Below are 18962 nucleotides of genomic sequence, written 5' to 3' on the forward strand. Positions count from 1 at the left end.
ATTCTGTAATGTGGTATACCCCATCAACCTTAAATAAAGCCAAAAGCCACTCTAAATGTCCTGTTGTCACACCCCAGTATATCACATGTGTCTAATACTCCTAAAGATCTACTTATTCGGGCGCCTGGGTGGCTCAGTCGGTTGAGCGACTGCCTTCGGCTCAGGTCATGATCCCAGGGTCCTGGGATTGAGTCCCACATCGGGCTCCCTGCTCTGCGGGGAGCCTACTTCTCCCTCTCCCCCTGCTTGTGTTCCCTCTCTCGCTGTGTCTCTCTCTGTCAAATAAATAAATAAAATCTTTAAAAAAAAAAAAAGATCTACTTATTCATGTCTGTGCATATGCTTTTGAACTCAGGCAGGAACTGATTTTAGTGGAATTAACATATGTAAAAATGGACGTACCAAATAGTCTTCCTCCTTTCTTCCTTATTAGAAAATGTCATCTGACAGTAGACCAGAGCTAGGAGTACCATGGACTCTTCCATCAAGCATAGCACACCATTTGATCCTCCTAATCCCGTTCTTTTAACTTCCCCTCCCCCCACCCCAATCATCTCTTGTTATCTGGATTCTTTAGAATCCAGAAAGAGTTTAGCATTGTGATTCAGAACACAGATTCTGGAGCCAAACTAGTGGGAGTCAGACTGCTTGGCTTTGAGTCCTGGCTTGAAATTGTACTAGCTGACCTTAAGCAAACTACTTAATCATCTGTGTCCGTTTTCTAGCTGTAAAGGTGGGAATAATTAGCCCTTAGCTCAGAAGACTGAGGTAATGCATTACACTGTTTTACACGAAGCACTTAGAACAGTGTTAGCATACAGTCAGTACTATGTAAGTATTAACTATTATCATTATTACTCTGAGATTCCATTGAAGTGAAAAGATCAGCTAGAATTCAGTTCATGGGATGATTCACTAGACCAAATAAACATTCTTATTAAAATTTTACTCACTAAGGGAACTCTTACCATTTGGACTAATCTGCTTTCAAAAATGAAAGAAACAAACAACTGAACATTATCTGCTAAAGGGATAGCACAAGAGAAGATCTCTTAATAGAAGAGCAAGATGAAATATTTTTTATTCAAATATACTGACTCGTGCCCATGGCATGCTGAATTCTAATGCCTTAGATTACTCTCTGACATGCGCTTACATTCATGCTCTCATAAGTGGAGCTGCATGTTTACAAAGTGCCAACTGTATTTTTCTCCTCAACCTTTTTGTACATTTTATATTTACGACTGCAATTCTTTAAATATTATGTAATCTGATAAAATACTGATGTGAAAGAAACTTTCTATGTAAACTAGGTTAAATATTCTGGAATATTTGAAAAAGATAAGTCATTTTATAAGCTGCTGTTGAATTAGTAAGAGACTAGAAAACAGGCAAAATTTTAGACTGGATTCTGACATCAAACCTCTTCCCAAGTATCTTTGATATTCTTCCACTTTTAAGGAATTAAAAGGGGACATAAGATATAATGCACTTGCTGGGAGAGAACGTTCCCCTTCCTGGAGTACTTTTGGAAGAGGGTATATTGCCTCTCCAAGGACAAGAGACCCGCCGCGTGCCATTGAGCTGGTCCTTCATCAGCAAGGGACAGAAGCCCGCACAGAGGACAGATAACCTGTCCGCTGCTTTTCGCTGTCTTTCAGTATAAGCTCCAAGTACCTGTGCAACTGTGCAACTGCCTTTCTGGGACAAAGCAGCACCAGACACAGCATGGCGAGGCTCTCCTCTGGAGGAGGGGAGAGAGTCCACACCACACAGGGTCCTTTAAAATCTGGAGTTGTGATTCCCAGCTGCACGCCAGAGATAAAACACTGTGGCGCTGGGGGTACGGATGGTCTGGGCACAGACAGGTTGAGGGAGGGGGTTTAACAGAAGTCTGGGACACGAGAGGGGAGACTGTTCACTTTTCTGCGAGGGCTTCCTGAACAGCAGCAGGCTGAGCTCCCCTCCCTGCAGAGCAATGGACTCAATGCTCCAATCAAAAGACATAGGGTATAAGAATGACTAAGAAAACAAGACCCATTACATGCTGCTTACAAGAGACTCATTTTAGACCCAAAGACACCTGCAGATTGAAAGGCTAGAGCTGCTTACACCAAACCTCCCCCCCCGCCCCGCACCCTGCAGGTGCATCTTTACCCTGGAAGGTCTGACTGTGAGCCAGGGCAGCAGGCCTCTACCCCAGAGGAATAACACAAGCCCCCTGCATGTACCAAGTCAACTGATCACAGAGGCTCCAAAGGGTCAGCTTCAGTTCTGGTAGAAATAGATTTTATTTACTTATTTATTTAAAAGAGAGAGAGAGAGAGCATGCATGCACACAAGAGGGGATGAAGCAGAGGGGAAGGGAGAGGGAAGAGGAAAGAATCTCAAGTAGACTCTCCACTGAGCGCGGACCCAACTTGGGGCAATGTCATGACCCTGAAGTCATGACCAGCACCAAAACCAAGAGTCAGATTCTTAACTGACTAAGCCATCCAGGAGGCACTGTTCTAGTGGAAATAGAACCAGGCTTTCTTGCTCTTTTTTTTTCCCCTTTGGAATCAGGCTTATAGGTTATTGTTTGTTTTTTCATTTCCTTTTCTCTTTCTTTGGATCAGGCTTCCTTTTTTCTTTTTCTTTGGAAAACTATCTTATAGTTTTTTGTTTGTTTCTTTGGAGGTTTTTTTTTTGGTCCCTTTTCCTTTTTTTTCAGATCAGGCTTTTTGTTTGTTTGTTTAAATCAGGCTTATTTTAACAAATCAAAGCACACCTAGTTAAAGGCCTAAACACTCCCACTGCAAGCAAGGAGGAACTCTGCACAAGACTGACCTGCAGGAAAGAGCCCCCACAACACAAGAGCAGACTGCAAACAGCATACACCAGAGACACTTCCTGAAGCACCAGGCCCTGGACAGTGTGTGACTCTTTCTTAATATAGTCTTACTCTCAATAAGTAAGTAATTAATAACAAACATAACAAGCTTTCAAATACCCAAAGACAGAAACCTAGACATAATGACGACAAGATGGGGGGATTCTCCCCTAAAGAAAGATCAAGAAGAAATCACATACCAGGGATTTGCTCAAACAAATATAAGCAATGAATCTGAACAAGAATTTAGAACGACAGTCATAAGAACACTGGCTGGACTTGAAAGAAGCATGGAAGACACCAGAGAAACTCTGGCTGCAGAGACAAAAGACCTAAAAACTAGCCAGGCTGAAATAAAAAATGCTATGACTGAGATGCAAAACTGACTGTATGTAATCATAGTGAGGATGGAAGAAGCAGAGGAAGAAATAGGTGATACAGAAGATAAAATTATGGAAAATAATGAAGCTGAAAAAGACAGGGGAAAAAATCTATTAGATCACGAATATAGACTTAGGGGACTCAGCAATTACATAAAGCACAACAATAGCCATATCATAGGAGTCCCTGAAGAAAAAGAGCAGGAAAAGGGGGCAGGAGGTTTATTTGAACGAATTATGGCTGAGAACTTCCCTAATCTGGGGAAAGAAACAGGTGTTCAAGTCCAAGAGGCACAGAGAACTCCCCTCAAAATCAACAGAAACAGGTCAACAACCAGGACATATCATAGTGAAACTTGTAAAATACAAAGATAAAGAGAGACTTCTAAAAGTAGCTAGGGAAAAAATGTCCTTAACCTACAAGGGCAGACACATAAGGTTAGCAGCAGACCTGGCCACAGTAACTTAGCAGGCCAGAAGAGGATGGTATGAAATACTCAACATGCTAAGGGGAAAAATATGCAGTCAAGAATACTTTATCCAGCAAGGCTATCATTCAGAATAGAAGGAAAGATAAAGAATTTCTCAGACAGGCAAAAACCAAAGGAGTTCATGAAGAATAAACCAGCCCTGCAAGAAAAATTAAAGGGGCCCCTGAGCGGGAAAGAGACCAAAAGCAACAAAGACTAGAAAGGAAACAGAGACAATCTACAAGAACAGCAACTTTACAGGTAATACAATGGCATTAAATCGTATCTATCAATAATTACTCTGAATGTAAATGGACTCAATGCTCCAATCAAAAGACATAGGGTATAAGAATGACTAAGAAAACAAGACCCATTACATGCTGCTTACAAGAGACTCATTTTAGACCCAAAGACACCTGCAGATTGAAAGTGAGGGGGTGGAGGACCATTTACCATGCAAATGGTCATCAGAAGAAAGCTGGAGTAGCCATACTTGTATCAGACAAACTAAATTTTAAACCAAAGACTGTAAATAAGAGATGAGGAAGGGCACTATATCATAATAAAGGGGTCTATCCAACAAGAAAATCGAGCAATTGTAAATATTTATGCCCCCAACTTGGGATCACACAAATATCTAAATCAATAACAAACATAAAGAAACTCATTGATAATACAGTAATAGTAGGGAACCTTACCACCCCACTCACAGCAATGGACAGATCATCTAAGCAGAAGATCAACAAGGAAATAAGAGCTTTCAATGACACACTGGACCAGATGGACTTACCAGATATAGTCAGAACATTTCATCCTAAAGCAGCAGAATACACATTCTTTTCAAATGCACAGAGAACATTCTCCAGAATAGATCACATACTGGGTCAAAAGTCAGGCCTCAACCAGTACAAAAAGACTGAGATCACACCATGCATATTTTCAGACCACAATGTTATGAAACTTGAAGCCAACCACAAGAAAAAATTTGGAAAGACCATAAATACCTGGAGGTTAAAGAAGTATCTTACTAAACAATGAATGGGTCAGCTAGGAAATTAAAGAAGCAATAAAAAAAAAAAAATACATGGAAGCAAAGGAAAATGAAACACAATAGCCAAAAAACATCTGGGATGCAGCAAAGCAGTCCAGGAGGGAAGTATATAGCAATACAGTCCTACCTCAAGAAGCAAGAAAAATCTCAAATATACAACCTAACCTTACACCAAAAGGAGCTAGAAAAAGAATAGCAAATAAAGCCTAAAACCAGCAGAAGAATGGAAATAATGAAGATTAGAGCAGAAATAAATGGTATAGAAATTTAAAAAAGAACAGCAGAACAGATCAACAAAACTAGGAGCTGGTTCTTTGAAAGAATTAACAAATTGATAAACCCCTAGCCAGACTTACAAAAAGAAAAAAGGACCCAAATAATCACAAATGAGAAAGGAGAGATCACAACCAACACTGCAGAAATACAAACACTTATAAGAGAATATTATGAGCAATTATATGCCAACCTGGGCAATCTGGAAGAAATGGATAAATTCCTAGAAAATATAAAGTACCAAAACTGAAGCAGAAAGAAATAGGAAATTTCAACAGACCAATAACCAGCAAAGAAATTGAATTAGTAATCAAATATCTCCCAAGAAAGAAGAGTCCATGGTGGATGGCTTCCGAGGGGAATTCTACCAAACATTTAAAGAAGAGTTAACATCTATTCTTCTCAAACTGTTCCAAAAAATAGAAATGGAAAGAACACCTCCAAAGTCATTCTATGAGGCCAGAATTATCTTGATTCCAAAACCAGACAGGGACCACTAAATCCACTGGAAAAGAGAATTAGAGGGGCACCTGAGTGGTTCAGTTGGTCTGAAGCGTCTGACTCTTGATTTTGGCTCAAGTCATGATCTCGGGGTTGTGAGATCGAGCTGTGCGTTGGTCTCTGCACTCAGCATGGACTCTGCTTGAGAGTCTCTCCTTCTGTCCCTCCCACCCCATTTCCCCTCTTTCTCAAATAAATCTTTTTTTTTTTAAGGGAGAATTGCAGACCAATATCCCTGATGAACATGGATGCAAAAATTCTCAACAAGATACTAGCAAATTGAATCCAACCGCATGCTAAAACAATTGTTCACCACAATCAAGTGGGATTTATTCCTGGGTGGCAGCATGGTTCAATATTCACAAATCAATCATTATGATACACCACATTAATAAAAGAAAAGATAACCATATAATCCTCTCAACAGACGCAGAAAAAGCATTTGACAAAATACGGCATCCTTCCTTGAAAAAACCTTCAAGAAGTAGGGATAGAAGGAACAAAGCTCAACATCATAAAGGCCATATACAAAAGACCCATAGTTAATTATCATCCTCAATGGGGAAAAACTGAGAGCTTTTCCTCTAAGGTCAGGAACCTGACAGAGATATCCACTTCCACCATTGTTGTTCAACATAGTCCTGGAAGTCTTAGCCTCAGAAATCAGGCAACAAAAAGAAAAGAAAACCAGCAAGGAAGAAGCCAAACTTTCAGTATTTGCACAGTACATGATACTCTATGTAGAAAACTCAAAAGACTGCACCAAAACTTTGCTAGAAGTGATACATGAATTCAGCAAAGTTGCAGGATATAAAATCAACATACAGAAATATGGTGCATTTCTATAAAGAAGCAATAATGAAGCAGCAGAAAGAGAAGCCAAGGAATTGGTTCCATTTACAATTGCACCAAAAACCATAAGACAGCTAGGAATAAACCTAACCAAGAAGGTAAAGGACTTGTACTCTGAAAACTATAGAAACTTATGAAAGAAATTGAAGGTGACACAAAGAAATGGAAAAATATTCCATGCTCATGGATTGGAAGAACAAATATTGTTAAATGTCTATACTACACAAAGCAATCTATACATTCAATTCAATCACTATCAAAATGCCACCAGCATTTTTCACAGAGCTAGAACAATTCTAAAATTTGTATGGAACCAGAAAAGATCCCGAATAGTCAAAGTAATGTTGAAAAGAAGAGCAAACTGGCAGGCATCACAATTCCAGACTTCAAGCTCTATTACAAAGCTGTAATCATCAAGACAGTATGGTACTGGCACAAAAACAGACACATGGATCAATGGAACACAATAGAGAACCCAGAAATGGACCCACAGCTATATGGTCAACTAATCTTTGACAAAGCAGGAAAGAATATCCAATGGAAAAAAGACAATTTTTCAATAAATGGTGTTGGGAAAAAACAGACAATGACATGCAGAAGAAGGAAATTGGGCCACTTTCTTACACCATACACAAAAATAAATTAAAAGTGGATGAAAGACCTAAATGTGAGACAGGAAACCATCAAAATCCTAAAAAACACAGGCAGCAACCTCTTTGACCTTGGTCTTAACAACTTCTTACTAGACATGTCACCTGAGGCAAGGGAAACAAAAACAAAAATGAACTATTGGGACGTCATCAAGATAAAAACTCCTGCACAGTGAAGGAAACAATAAACAAAACTAAAAGGCAGTCTATGGAATGGGAGAAAATATTTGTAAATCTTGACATATCTGATAAAGAGTAGGATCCATACCCCAAACCCAAATAATCCAGTCAAAAAATGGGCAGAAGACATGAACAGACATTTTTCCAAATAAGACATACAAATTGATAACAGACACATGAAAAGATGCTCAACATCACTCATCATCAGGGAAATACAAATCAAAACCAGGATGAGATACTACCTCACACCTATCAAAATGGCTAAAATTAACAACAAAGGAAACAACAAATGTTGGTGAGGATGTGGAAAAAGGGGAACCCTCTTGCACTGTTGGTGGGAATGCAAGCTCGTGCAGCCACTGTAGAAAACAGTATGGTGGTTCCTCAAAAAATTAAAAATAGAGCTACCCTATGACCCAGCAACTGCACTAAGAGGTATCTACCTAAAGTATAGAAAAGTACAGACTCAAAGGGGGCACATGCACCCTGGTGTTTATAGAAGCATTATCAACAACAACAAACTATGGAAAGAGTCCAAATATCTATTGAGTGATGCATGGATAAAGAAGATGTGGTGTGTTTATAAATATATACATATATATATGCACACACACACACACAGGAATATTACTCAACCATCAAAAAGAATGAAATCTTGCCATTTGCTACATTGTGGATGGAACGAGAGGGTATTATGCTAAGTGAAATAAGTCAGTCAGAGAAAGACAAATACCATATGATTTCACTCATATGTGGAATTTATGAAACAATATGGATGAACTTAGGGGAAGGGAAGGAAAAATAAAATAAGATAAAAACAGACAAGGAGGTAAACCGTAAGAGACTCTTAACTATAGAGAACAAACTAAGGGTTGCTGGAGGGCAATGGGTGGGGGCATGGGCTAGATGGGGGATGGGTATCAAGGAAGGCACTTGAGATGAACACTGGGTGTTACATGTGAGTGATGAATCACTAAATTCTACTCCTAAAACCAATACTACACTATATGTTACCTAATCTGAATTGAAATAACTTGGAAGAAAAAAAAAAAGATATAATGCACTTGGACATGGTTTCTGTAAGAAAGGCAAAATGGAACTCCTAACAGATGAATGATACTCAAAGATTCTTTCCAAATCAAAAGACCGATGAAAAAAAAAAAAAGCCAACCAAAACCATATGTTCATGTACTTAATGTTTAAATTCATATTTAAGGTATATGGGAATTTTCGTCTTTTCCTTAAAATGGTTCTGTACTTGACCAGATGGCCCACGCTGCTTGGGCAGCATCCATTCCAGCCTCAGAAGCCAGTTCCTGCACCAAGCACATACCTGTGTGAGAAGAATGTTATCAAACAGCAGTTGAGTTTCCGACTGATCTTTAGTGATATCTGCATTGGCATTCATCCCAAAGATTTCCGGTGCAGGGTTCAGGGGCAGAGTCTTTGTGTATTCGATGTAGCTTTTGTGCTGCCAAGATGAATAACAAAGAGTCAGGAGGTTAGAAATCAATTATCCTGTAGAACTTTCTCTCTGAGAAGTGATAATTTTCAATACTCAAGTTATTGAGTGGATGAGCCTGTGGAATTGGACACTGAATGCTTTCATTTTCTTTCAACCTGGGCCAAAGTTAAAAAAAAAAAAAAGGAAACATTTAGGAAGAAAAAATAAAATGTTCCATTCAATTGAAATGGATTTGAAAATGGAGAGAGGAACATCCCAGCCATCTCATTTAGCTGGAGAAATTTTTCTGTGCCACATTTATTGATGATTGTTCTTCATTTATTGCAATAAAAATAATTTTTTTCTCTTTACTCTGATTTTTCTGTTTGCTTGTGATAAATCCACGTAATTCAGAAAAGTAAACATTACCCGAATGTTTATTACCCTGAGATAATCACCATTAACATTTATTTTTATACATATGCACATACATTTTGTACTTTCTTTACATGGACTTCTGTCAAAATTACAAACCTTTCTTCATGCTCACACAATCATACCAATTCATATACATATATGGTGAGTGGGGGTAGGGGATTGTTCACTGATGGTTTCTCGAAATGGGTCATGTTACATATACCCGACTTCATCTTGCTTTTTTCTCACTTGACAATTCATCACTGGAAATTCTGATACCCATGGCTCCACATGTTGACCTCCTCCACTCATTTAGTGACCTTGGCTCTGGGACTGATTTTCTTTTCATCCCTATTGACATCTGCTCTCAGCTAGCATTGATCTTAATGAACGATGCAGTTATGGTATGTGCCTCTGATGCATGTGGTCATAGTTTAACTTTCAATGTGTGCCCATTTGACTTTTAGGAATAAAATGAGAACCAATTCAATTGTCCTGGCAGTTTCTGGAAGTCTACTGTGTGATCATCTGAAGGCAGATCCCACATCTTCTACTACGCAGGCCTGGAAAAAGTAGGCAGAGGGAAATGGACTCTAGGCAGGAGATGGTTCTGTAACTCTCTCCCCCTTTTTACCCGTGTGGTCTTGGGCAAGTTATTCAACTTTAGTGAACCTGCTTTCTCGTTTGTAAAAAGGACAGAATAATAATACTGATGTTAATTTGAAGCTCTAGGGAGATAATGAACTGTACTGCTTTGTAAATAAGTAAGCATGATCTAGATATTAACTGTGATTGTTAATATTATTTTGTAACCCTTCTCATGTGTGTTTCCACTTTAATTGGGTACAATGACTTTCTACCAATGGAATAAATTCATGACAACAGAATTTCAGCTCACTAAGGAAGCTCTTCCCGGGTGAGGGGGTCTTTCTGATAGCCCTCACATTACAGCAAACAGCAAACTACTAACTACATCTATGCATGAGGTTGGTTCTGTTCCAAGAAGGCTGAAAAAAGCACACACAATGGTTAACCAAAAAACAAGGCCTCTGGGGAAAAAAAATCACCATTTTATCAGAGGAATTTCGGGTTTTACGGCTTTTCGTTTTCTTGAAGGGCATACTTACATCACCAGAAGGAGGAACAAAATAGATGCCGCTTGAGTCGAATTTATAGCTTGGGTTTTGGACTAATTCTGTGTTGAAGAATTTGTTCAGAATGCTGCGCAGGGTGCGCCGATCCCAGTCGTCAGTCACCCTGCCTCCGTAATTGCATTCACCTGTCATGTACTGCAGAGCTTCGTAAGGCAGCTCCTAGAATCCAGAGTTCAAGTCACTCCTCTAGCTAAGAGTTATCAGTAGCACATCATGCAGAGCTTGTTTCCTGTTTGCTCCTATTATTAAACTGCTTACAAAAATTTGCCTTAAGCACAATTTCCCCTTACATACGTTTCTGCTAATGGTCGTGATTTCCCCCATAGTCTTTTTCTCCTTGTATGATCTGTCATTTCTATTCAGTCAATGCAGAGAACAGAATTCGTCTATTAACTTGGCATTCACTCACTATTCAACCAACACTAATGGACCACCTACTATGTGCCAGACACAGAATGAGACCAGAATCCCATCCTTGAAAACGTGGCATCGCTGACATTCAAAACAAATCCAATGTAATTCAGAGATAATCAGTGTTGGTTTCTTGCATCACCTTTTTATATCCCTCTGTATTTTGACAAGTGGAATCATTGTAGAGGCAATTTTGCATATAACTTTTCACCAAAGCTCGTATTATAAGATACCTTTTACCATTTCATAAAATACTCTTTTAAAATATTTTAATAATTTAAGAAACAAAAGAGATGAACATGGGGGAAGGGGAAAAAAACAGAGAGAGGAAAGCAAACCTATAAGAGACTCTTAATGATAGAGAACAAACTGAGGGTTGATGGAGGGCAGTCGACCGGGGATGGGCTAGATGGGGGATGGGTATTAAGGAGGGCACTTGTGATGAGCATTGGGTGTTATATGTAAGTGATGAATCACTATATTCTACTCCTGAAACCAGTATTACACTATACGTTAACTAGAATTTAAAAATTTGAAATAAAAGAAAAAAATTTTAATAACTATCTTCCAATATTGAATACTTCAGTCACTCCTAATTTTCTGCTGTGTTAAATTACGTTTCATTAAATATACATTTCTTAAAATTTCTAATGATTTTTTAGTCTAGATTCCTGAAAAGGAAACTACTATGTCAAAGGTAAAGAGTTTATAAAAAGCAATTGATTAATGTTACCAAGCTACTTTTCTTTCATTTTTTTTTTTTTTTTAAGTAGGCTCCATGCCCAGCAAGGAGCCCAATGTGGGGCTTAAACTCACACTCTGAGATCAAGACCTGAGCTGAGATCAAGAGTCGGACACTTAACTGACAGACACCCAGGCAGCCCACCAAATTGCTTTTCTGAAAGGCTGTAGTAATTGTAGGAATCAGTTTTAAAATTTTTGCTAATTTGTTTGACCAAAGATAATTAATATTGTGCTAATTTGCATTCCTAGAATATCAGTGAAGTTCATAATTTTTTTCATGTTTAATAACATTTGTTCTGTGAACTAGCCTTCTACCCATTTTTTTCAATTGGTTTTAATGGCTTTATTTGTATAAGCTGTTTTATAAATTATCCTTTTTAATCAAATTTGTGGAAATATTTTTTCCTTTTAGTTTGCTTTTTTATTATATTCTCTGGTATGAAGAATTTTTAAATGTTTATGAGTACAAAAGTATTGATTGTTCATACTGCAATTTGTTTTATCATCAGCATAAATACTTACATATCCAAATAGAATTCTCTATTTCTCACTGCTCTCAACAAAACTGAGTGTTATCATTTAGGAGAAAAAATTGACAGTTAAACAATAACATTGTTAACTCCAGGTACATTTTTAAATTTTTTAAATATACTTTAAAAATATTTGTTTATTTTTAGTAGTCTCTATACACAACATGGGGCTTGAACTTACAACCCCAAGATCCAGAGACACATGCTGTACATACTGAGCCAGCCAAGTGTGCCTGTTTTTAATTTTTAAGTGTATTTTTTTATTGAGATAAAATTGACATATAACATTAGTTTCAAGCATATTACAATGATTTGGTATTTGTATATATTGTAAAATGATCACAATAAATCTATTTAACATGTCATTACATGTAATTACACATTTTTTCTTGTGATGAGAACTTTTAAGATCTATTCTTAGCCACTTTCAAATATGCAATATGGTATTAACTCTAGTCACCATACTGTCCATTTACATACCTTAAGTTTATTTTTGATATTGACATTTTAAAAATGCTTATTCACCACTTGTATTTATTTTGTTAAATAACCTACTCTGTTCTTCTATGTGTTTTCCTCATTTGGATGATTATCTTCTTTATTGTTATTAAAAGCTCTTTATACAGTTACTAAATCAGTTTGTCAGATATATTTTAGCTATCTCCTCAGTTTTCAATTGTCTTTAATTTTTACGATGTTTGTTTATGGTAATAAAGCAATGTTTTAAAATATAGCAATCTTTGACTTTAGAATTATTTCATTGCCTTTGTCCTTTCAAGCCCTTCTTGCAGTTATCTGTGCAAAGTTAAGAGTGTATATCCCACATCCCTGGGATCCCACGTTGAGGAATCTCTTCAATAGAAATAATCACACTAAGGAAGAGTAGATGATAGTTGTTAGAGAGGGGAAATTTATTGAATTAGGGGCTGGGAATGATGAAACTGGTTATTTGTTAGAACTGGAGTGGAAGGCGAGAATTTAGGAGAACTTGTGTCAGTGACCAAGACCTTGTGGAGAAACAAACAGAATCAGGATGAACTCCAGCATGTTTATGTTCTTCCAACGTCGAATGAGACGGGAGTTTGGTCAGATGCATGCACTGCCTGGACTTGCCTTGTTGACCTCATGAAAATGAAACAAAGCAAGAAAACTCATTTGCATAGTAAATAGGTAGTAAAACTCATTTGCATAGTAAATAGGTAGAACGAAGGTGAACCAGCTGGCCCCTGGGAGGGTTTCCAGATGTAGAGGAAAGAGGAGATGGAGAGGGGGAAGAGTTTGATTTATGGAAAAAGGGTTAAACCCACCCACTTGTCCCAGAACTGATGGGTAAGATGTTGTTTCTCTCAGCAGCTTGATCACAACCAGGACCAATCACACTGGGGAGTGAATTCTCCCAGGGGCCCGGGGATGCTGGTTGGGGTCGCAGAAATCATGGCAGCTTGTTGCTGGGCCCTTTGAGACCACGGACGGAGAGAGAGTGTGTACGTGGAAGCAGAGCTCGAAGTTGGCAACTTGTATGCAAGGGTGTACACAACGGCGTTCATTTTAGCATTGCTTATTAGCAAAAAATAAAAAAGAAATAAAATCCTAACGGTCAACAAAGGGGGAATGCTGTGTAAGCAGCCATGAAACAAAGATCTCTATCTACTTTGGAAGTTGTCCACAATATATGCAGAATGAAAAAAGCAAGCTGAAAATGTGCGAATACGATTATGTTCTTCAGAAAAAAATTTGTGTATATTGTGCTTATGTATATATGATCTACATGCATATATGAAAACTTCAGGACAGATATGTCCTAAGCTGTGAAATTGGTTGCTTTGGGGTGAAAGTAGGGTGAGAGGGAGGGGTGGGCCTTAAACATACAGGCACGCACACACGTATGCACGCACACACACCCCTACCAAAACGAGAAAAACAAAGCCATTGCCCATCTGCCAAGCAGATTATATCTATCTACTATTATTTTCTTCATTTACAGTTTAACTTTTCCTATTTCCTTTAATCCAACAGGAATTACACAGTATAAATAATCTAACTTGTTTTTTTCCTAATAGCAAACAATCAATCATTCTATCATAATTTATTGACTACTTCTCCTATTTCCTATTCATTTTATTTTTTCTCGTTATTTTTCTTTTGAATTCTAGTTGTTAACATGTAGTGTAATACTGGTTTCAGGAGTAGAATTTAGTGATTCATCACCTACATACAACACCCAGTGCTCATCCCAACAAGCGCCCTCCTTAGTACCCATCACCATTTAGCCCATCCCCCACCCACCTTCCCTCCCTCAACCCTGTTTGTTCTTTATCGTCAGAAGTCTCTTATGATTTGCCTCCCTCTCTTTTTCTCCCCTTCCCCTATGTTCATCTGTTTTGTTTCTTAAATTCCACATATGAGTGAACTTTTTGGACAAAATTCTAACAAAATTAGGAGGGACTCACTTTCAAAAAGTTCCATACCCTTGCAGGACACTTGGATTGGTTTAACAAGCAGTTCTTCAAAGTTGCAAATATGTTAAAAACCCAACTGATAGACAAGTGGCAAAAAAAGAAAATGATGTGTGTGTGTGTGAGAGAGAGAGAGGGAGAAAAAGAGAGAATTGTAGGTGCTTAAATGTGGTTGATGTGACAACATTAGGCTGTTTGGCTTCTTCCCAGAATCCATACCTCAGATGAACATCAATGGTCTAAAGAGTTTGTTTTCTCCTGACAAATGGCCCAAATCCAAATTCTGGAATAAGAGTACAATGACATTTTCCTAAAAATAAAGTCATGCTCCAGAACAGAAGGAAATCAGTCCGTATTTTTCATTTCGGAGCCTGGTTGATGTATGGTCTTCTCAAATCCTTTTCAAAATAAATACAATATGCTCCGTTCTCAGATTCCCACAGGTGTTTACATGTCAAAAATAAGTGATAAGATACAGGTTCCTAACAGACAAGCCAATGTCCTAACTACCTATGATAGCAGTTATGATATCCTGTTATAACAAAGTATTACTTAATAAGCTGTTGGGAATTATTCTATTTGTTTTATAAGAGTAGAAATTAATCAGAAGTCCCTGCTCACTATACAAACACTTACAATGTAATAAAGAGCAAAATAGGTAATGTCCTTGCTGTGATTTTTATGATACCTCATACTGGTTCAGGAACATGTGGAGTTGCTGTACGCTGATTCTTAGGTCAGTCTCATTGAACTCATAAGGAATATTCCACCCCAGGGGTCCAAATTTCCGTCTCTCTTGCACCAAAGCATGAAAGAAGCAGAGACCATAAAGTAATTTCTTGAATTCCTCCTGTAATGAGAAGAAATGGCACCACGTCATTTCCCCCTACCACTGCATTATACTTACCACTTTTTAAAATGAAAGTAACTCTTTTTGTTTATAAATATATCCATCCCAAAGTACGCCAAAACAGAACTCACTACTTCTACAGGATATTTAGGCAAAAATATGCCCATTCGCCTACATGTTCAGTTGGCACACATAGCTGTGGACACGAGGTTTTTAGGGAGCATAGTAAGCTTGTCTATTTAGTGTTACCTTATAGGATTTTGGACGTTCCAACTGAAGCATAGTGAGGCAAGGAGAATGAATTCCAATGTGTGGTCCAAGACCACCATGGAGAAATTTCAAAGGAGACCCTTCAAACCAATTAAGCAGCTCTGTAAAGAACTTCTGGATTGAAACTTTGGGCAGCCTCAAGACTTTTCCAGTTACTCTTAGGTAATAAGTCTTATACTTACTTTGAATGCCAAAGCCAGCCTTGAATCAGAAATCAGAAAGTATGAGACACCCTCCACAAGAATGCTATAAAATGGTCAAAATAGAGCTTGAGAGAGGATTTGTGAACATTTCCTTGGAAAGAACAGCAGTTGTGCTAGGAACCCTCTTGCCCCATTCCCAAGGGAGAAAGGAGCACAAGGTCTATCTTCTCAGTCCAAGCTAGTGAGAAGGAAATTGATGGGGTCAATCAGAGTTGATGCCTGTTTCCTGCAGCTTTTCCTGTAGACTGGAAAAGTGCAAACATTACACTCAAAAGAGTAGAGCAGTGTAAGGGGGCAGGGTAGTGGACTGGGAGAGGGAAATCAGAGCCCCGCTTCCAATGGTGGGCCAAGCCAGTGTGGATCCCAAGGAGCAGATGAGGAGCTGGATTAAGAATGTCAGCCAGGGGGAGCACCCAGGTGGCTCATTTTGGTTAAATGTCTGACTCTTGATTTCTGTTCACGTCATGATCATCAGGGTTTTGAGATGGAGCCCTGTGTTGGGCTCTGTGTTGGACATGGAGCCTGCTTAAGATCCTCTCTCTCTCTCCCTCTCTCCCTTTCCTCTCTCTCTAAGAAAAAAAAAAAAAGAAAAGAAAAAGAAAAAAGAAAGTCAGCCAGGGGTCATTTGAAACATTTTTTGGTCAAGAGCGCTTGTATCACAGGGTAAGGAAATCCCAACAGTAAGAGTCTGTATGAAGTGAATGATAAGAACCAACAGCTGAGGAGGGTCAGGAGCAGTCAGCTGAAGGAGAGACATGACAAGGGTGATGGAGTCATGGTCAGAGGAGTCTGGAAGGGGAGCCCAAGGAGAACCCATGAAAATACTCACAGGAGAAAAATTCAGCTTTAAACCCCCACCAAGTCCAGAGAGGTCCAAGCAATAACAGCCCAGGCCCAGAATGTCCACTCCACCCTGCTTTGTGTCTGCACATACTACAAATTGAGTGGTCAGGCTCAGCAGCCATCGTCTGCCAGGCGCACCACAGAAAGAAGGATGCCAACTCTATCCTATTCCCCTAACAGCTTGAAGCCCACCGACCACAGGTCCTAGGTGAGTTTCTGGAGAGTCAAAGCCTACATTTTTTTTTAAAGATTTTATTTATTTATTTGAGAGAGAGAATGAGATAGAGAGCATGAGAGGAGGGAGGGTCAGAGAGAGAGGCAGACTCCCCGCCGAGCAGGGAGCCCGATGTGGGACTCGATCCCGGGACTCCAGGATCATGACCTGAGCCGAAGGCAGTCGCTTAACCAACTGAGCCACCCAGGCGCCCCAAAGCCTACATTTTAAGGAAAAGTTAAGTATGTATTGATTAACACACTGCACTGTACTTTCTGATTTCTGAATCAAGACTGGCTTTGCAAGTTAAAATGACCATAGGTCATTTCATTATCTGACAGTAACCAGAAAAGCCATGATACTGCCCAGAGTTTTATCCAAGGGCAGGTGGAAGTGTCCCCTGTGGAATAAACTGAAAGGGGGAGTGGAGACAAGAGCAAAGTAGCATCAGTTTAACCAGAGAGGTGGGAAAAAGCAAAGTGACACATGCTGTGTGGATTTGGGAACTATTTTATTTCATTTCATTTCATTTCATTTCATTTCATTTCATTTCATTTTATTTATTTTATTTTATTTTTCAGTAGGCTCCACACCCAGCGTGGAGCTTGAGCTCAGAATCCTGAGATGGAGACCTGAGCTGAAATCAAGAGTGGGACACTTAACCCACTGAGCCACCCTGGCGCCCCTAGAACTATTATAGATACATTACAGAACCAAGCAAATTGGTAAATGTGCTGATGATGTGGGAGTCAGATGCTCAGTGTAGAAGTGACCTGCACATATGGAATGAGGGAAAGTAAGAAAGAACCCTGGGTGGATGGACAGAAGTTGGATATACTGTTAAAAACTCATCACCTCTGAAATATGAGAATGAGTATGTATGTGTGCATGTACTTATGCACATATGTGTGTATATATATTTGTATGTATGTGTATGTGTGTGAGAGTACATGCATATATCTCCAAAGTTTCTCCCCTGAAAAGACCAAGAACCAAAAACAAGGCAGTAGCACTGAGCTCATCCAGCACCCAGATCTAGGTCTCTAGAACCAGGACTTCACAGAAAAATGGCTGGTGTCAGGGTTGGATGACTGAGAAGTCTGCAGCATCTTATGCCAAAAATGTAAGAAGGTTAAGTAACAACAACAACAACAACAACAATAATAATAAATGATGGGACCTAGTACAGAGGGGCCAGCTTGAAGGTGCTCCACTGACCCAATCTGGAACAATTTGAGCAAAAGACTTAAGGATGGTGATGAACTGTAAAGCACTGGGGGAAAAACCAAGGAATTCATGAGTCCATACCAACAACACATAAATAAAGGGGAAGACCAGAGGGCTGTTGCAGAGAGCAGAGTGGCAGATGTCAAATATGGAGGAAGTATTCGAGTTAGAATTATCATAGGAAATAATTGCCTCAGGCAAGATACATCGACGGCCACTAAAGCTGGGCCAGGGGTAAAGTTTGATGAGAAAGAGGATATTGGCATGGCCTGAAAATGTCTCCCCAGAGACTGATGGTTAGTTGCAAGGCACAAAGCAGTTACTACCCATTGAAGAACTCAGACATCACTTTCTCTGGGTGATCAAAATTCCTATCAACAGTGAGGGATAAATGGGTATCATGTATCTCCCAATGTGATAGTCTGAGGGCACAATTTCACTAATGTCATATTTTGGCTAAAAATGAGTAACTTGAATCTAATCATGAGGAAATATCAACAAGCCCCAAATGAAATGTTCTATTAAAAAAAGCAAGAGGCGATGAATTCTTCAGAAAGGTCAATATCCTCAAAGCCAAAGAAAGGGGAGGCAATGTTCCAGATTAAAGGAGGCAAAGAGGCATGGCAACTCAATGTCATTCTAACCCTAGACCAACCTTTAGTAAGCAGGGAAGATGCTCTAAAGGACATGATTGAATCAATGGACAAATATGGAACACAGTAAATTAGAGAGCGTGTCCTTGCCAAAGCCACTAAACTAATAATAGTACCAGGGTATTAACAGGAGGTGAATATGGGTAAAGGGCATAGGGCTGTTCTTCATACTAGTTTTATACTTGCCACTTTTCTGTAACTTTAAAATTATTTCCCAATAAGAAGTTAAAACAAAAATGATGACATACTCTTTTGGCATTTGAGGAGATGGGGCTTTTGGTTTGGATTGTGTTTCATAAATGCCTAGACTTCCAATA

The 18962-nt window shown here is 39.0% G+C and overlaps 1 protein-coding gene across 1 annotated transcript in view; it reads right to left on the reverse strand.

Annotated features, from left to right (window-relative positions):
- Window positions 1-18962, reverse strand: part of DNAH7 (dynein axonemal heavy chain 7) — a 243274-nt gene that overhangs the window by 15286 nt on the left and 209026 nt on the right. The window contains exons 56-58 of the mRNA XM_064585828.1: window positions 15074-15235; window positions 10218-10403; window positions 8563-8700 (exon numbers count right to left, since the gene is read on the reverse strand). Of these exons, the coding sequence (XP_064441898.1) occupies window positions 8563-8700; window positions 10218-10403; window positions 15074-15235 (486 nt within the window). The remainder of the gene's footprint in view (window positions 1-8562; window positions 8701-10217; window positions 10404-15073; window positions 15236-18962) is intronic.

Source organism: Mirounga angustirostris, unplaced genomic scaffold, assembly GCF_029215605.1.
Source record: "Mirounga angustirostris isolate CCGP_5_RB_7025 unplaced genomic scaffold, mMirAng1.0.hap1 SCAF_3, whole genome shotgun sequence".
In the NCBI taxonomy this organism is placed as follows: domain Eukaryota; kingdom Metazoa; phylum Chordata; class Mammalia; order Carnivora; family Phocidae; genus Mirounga; species Mirounga angustirostris.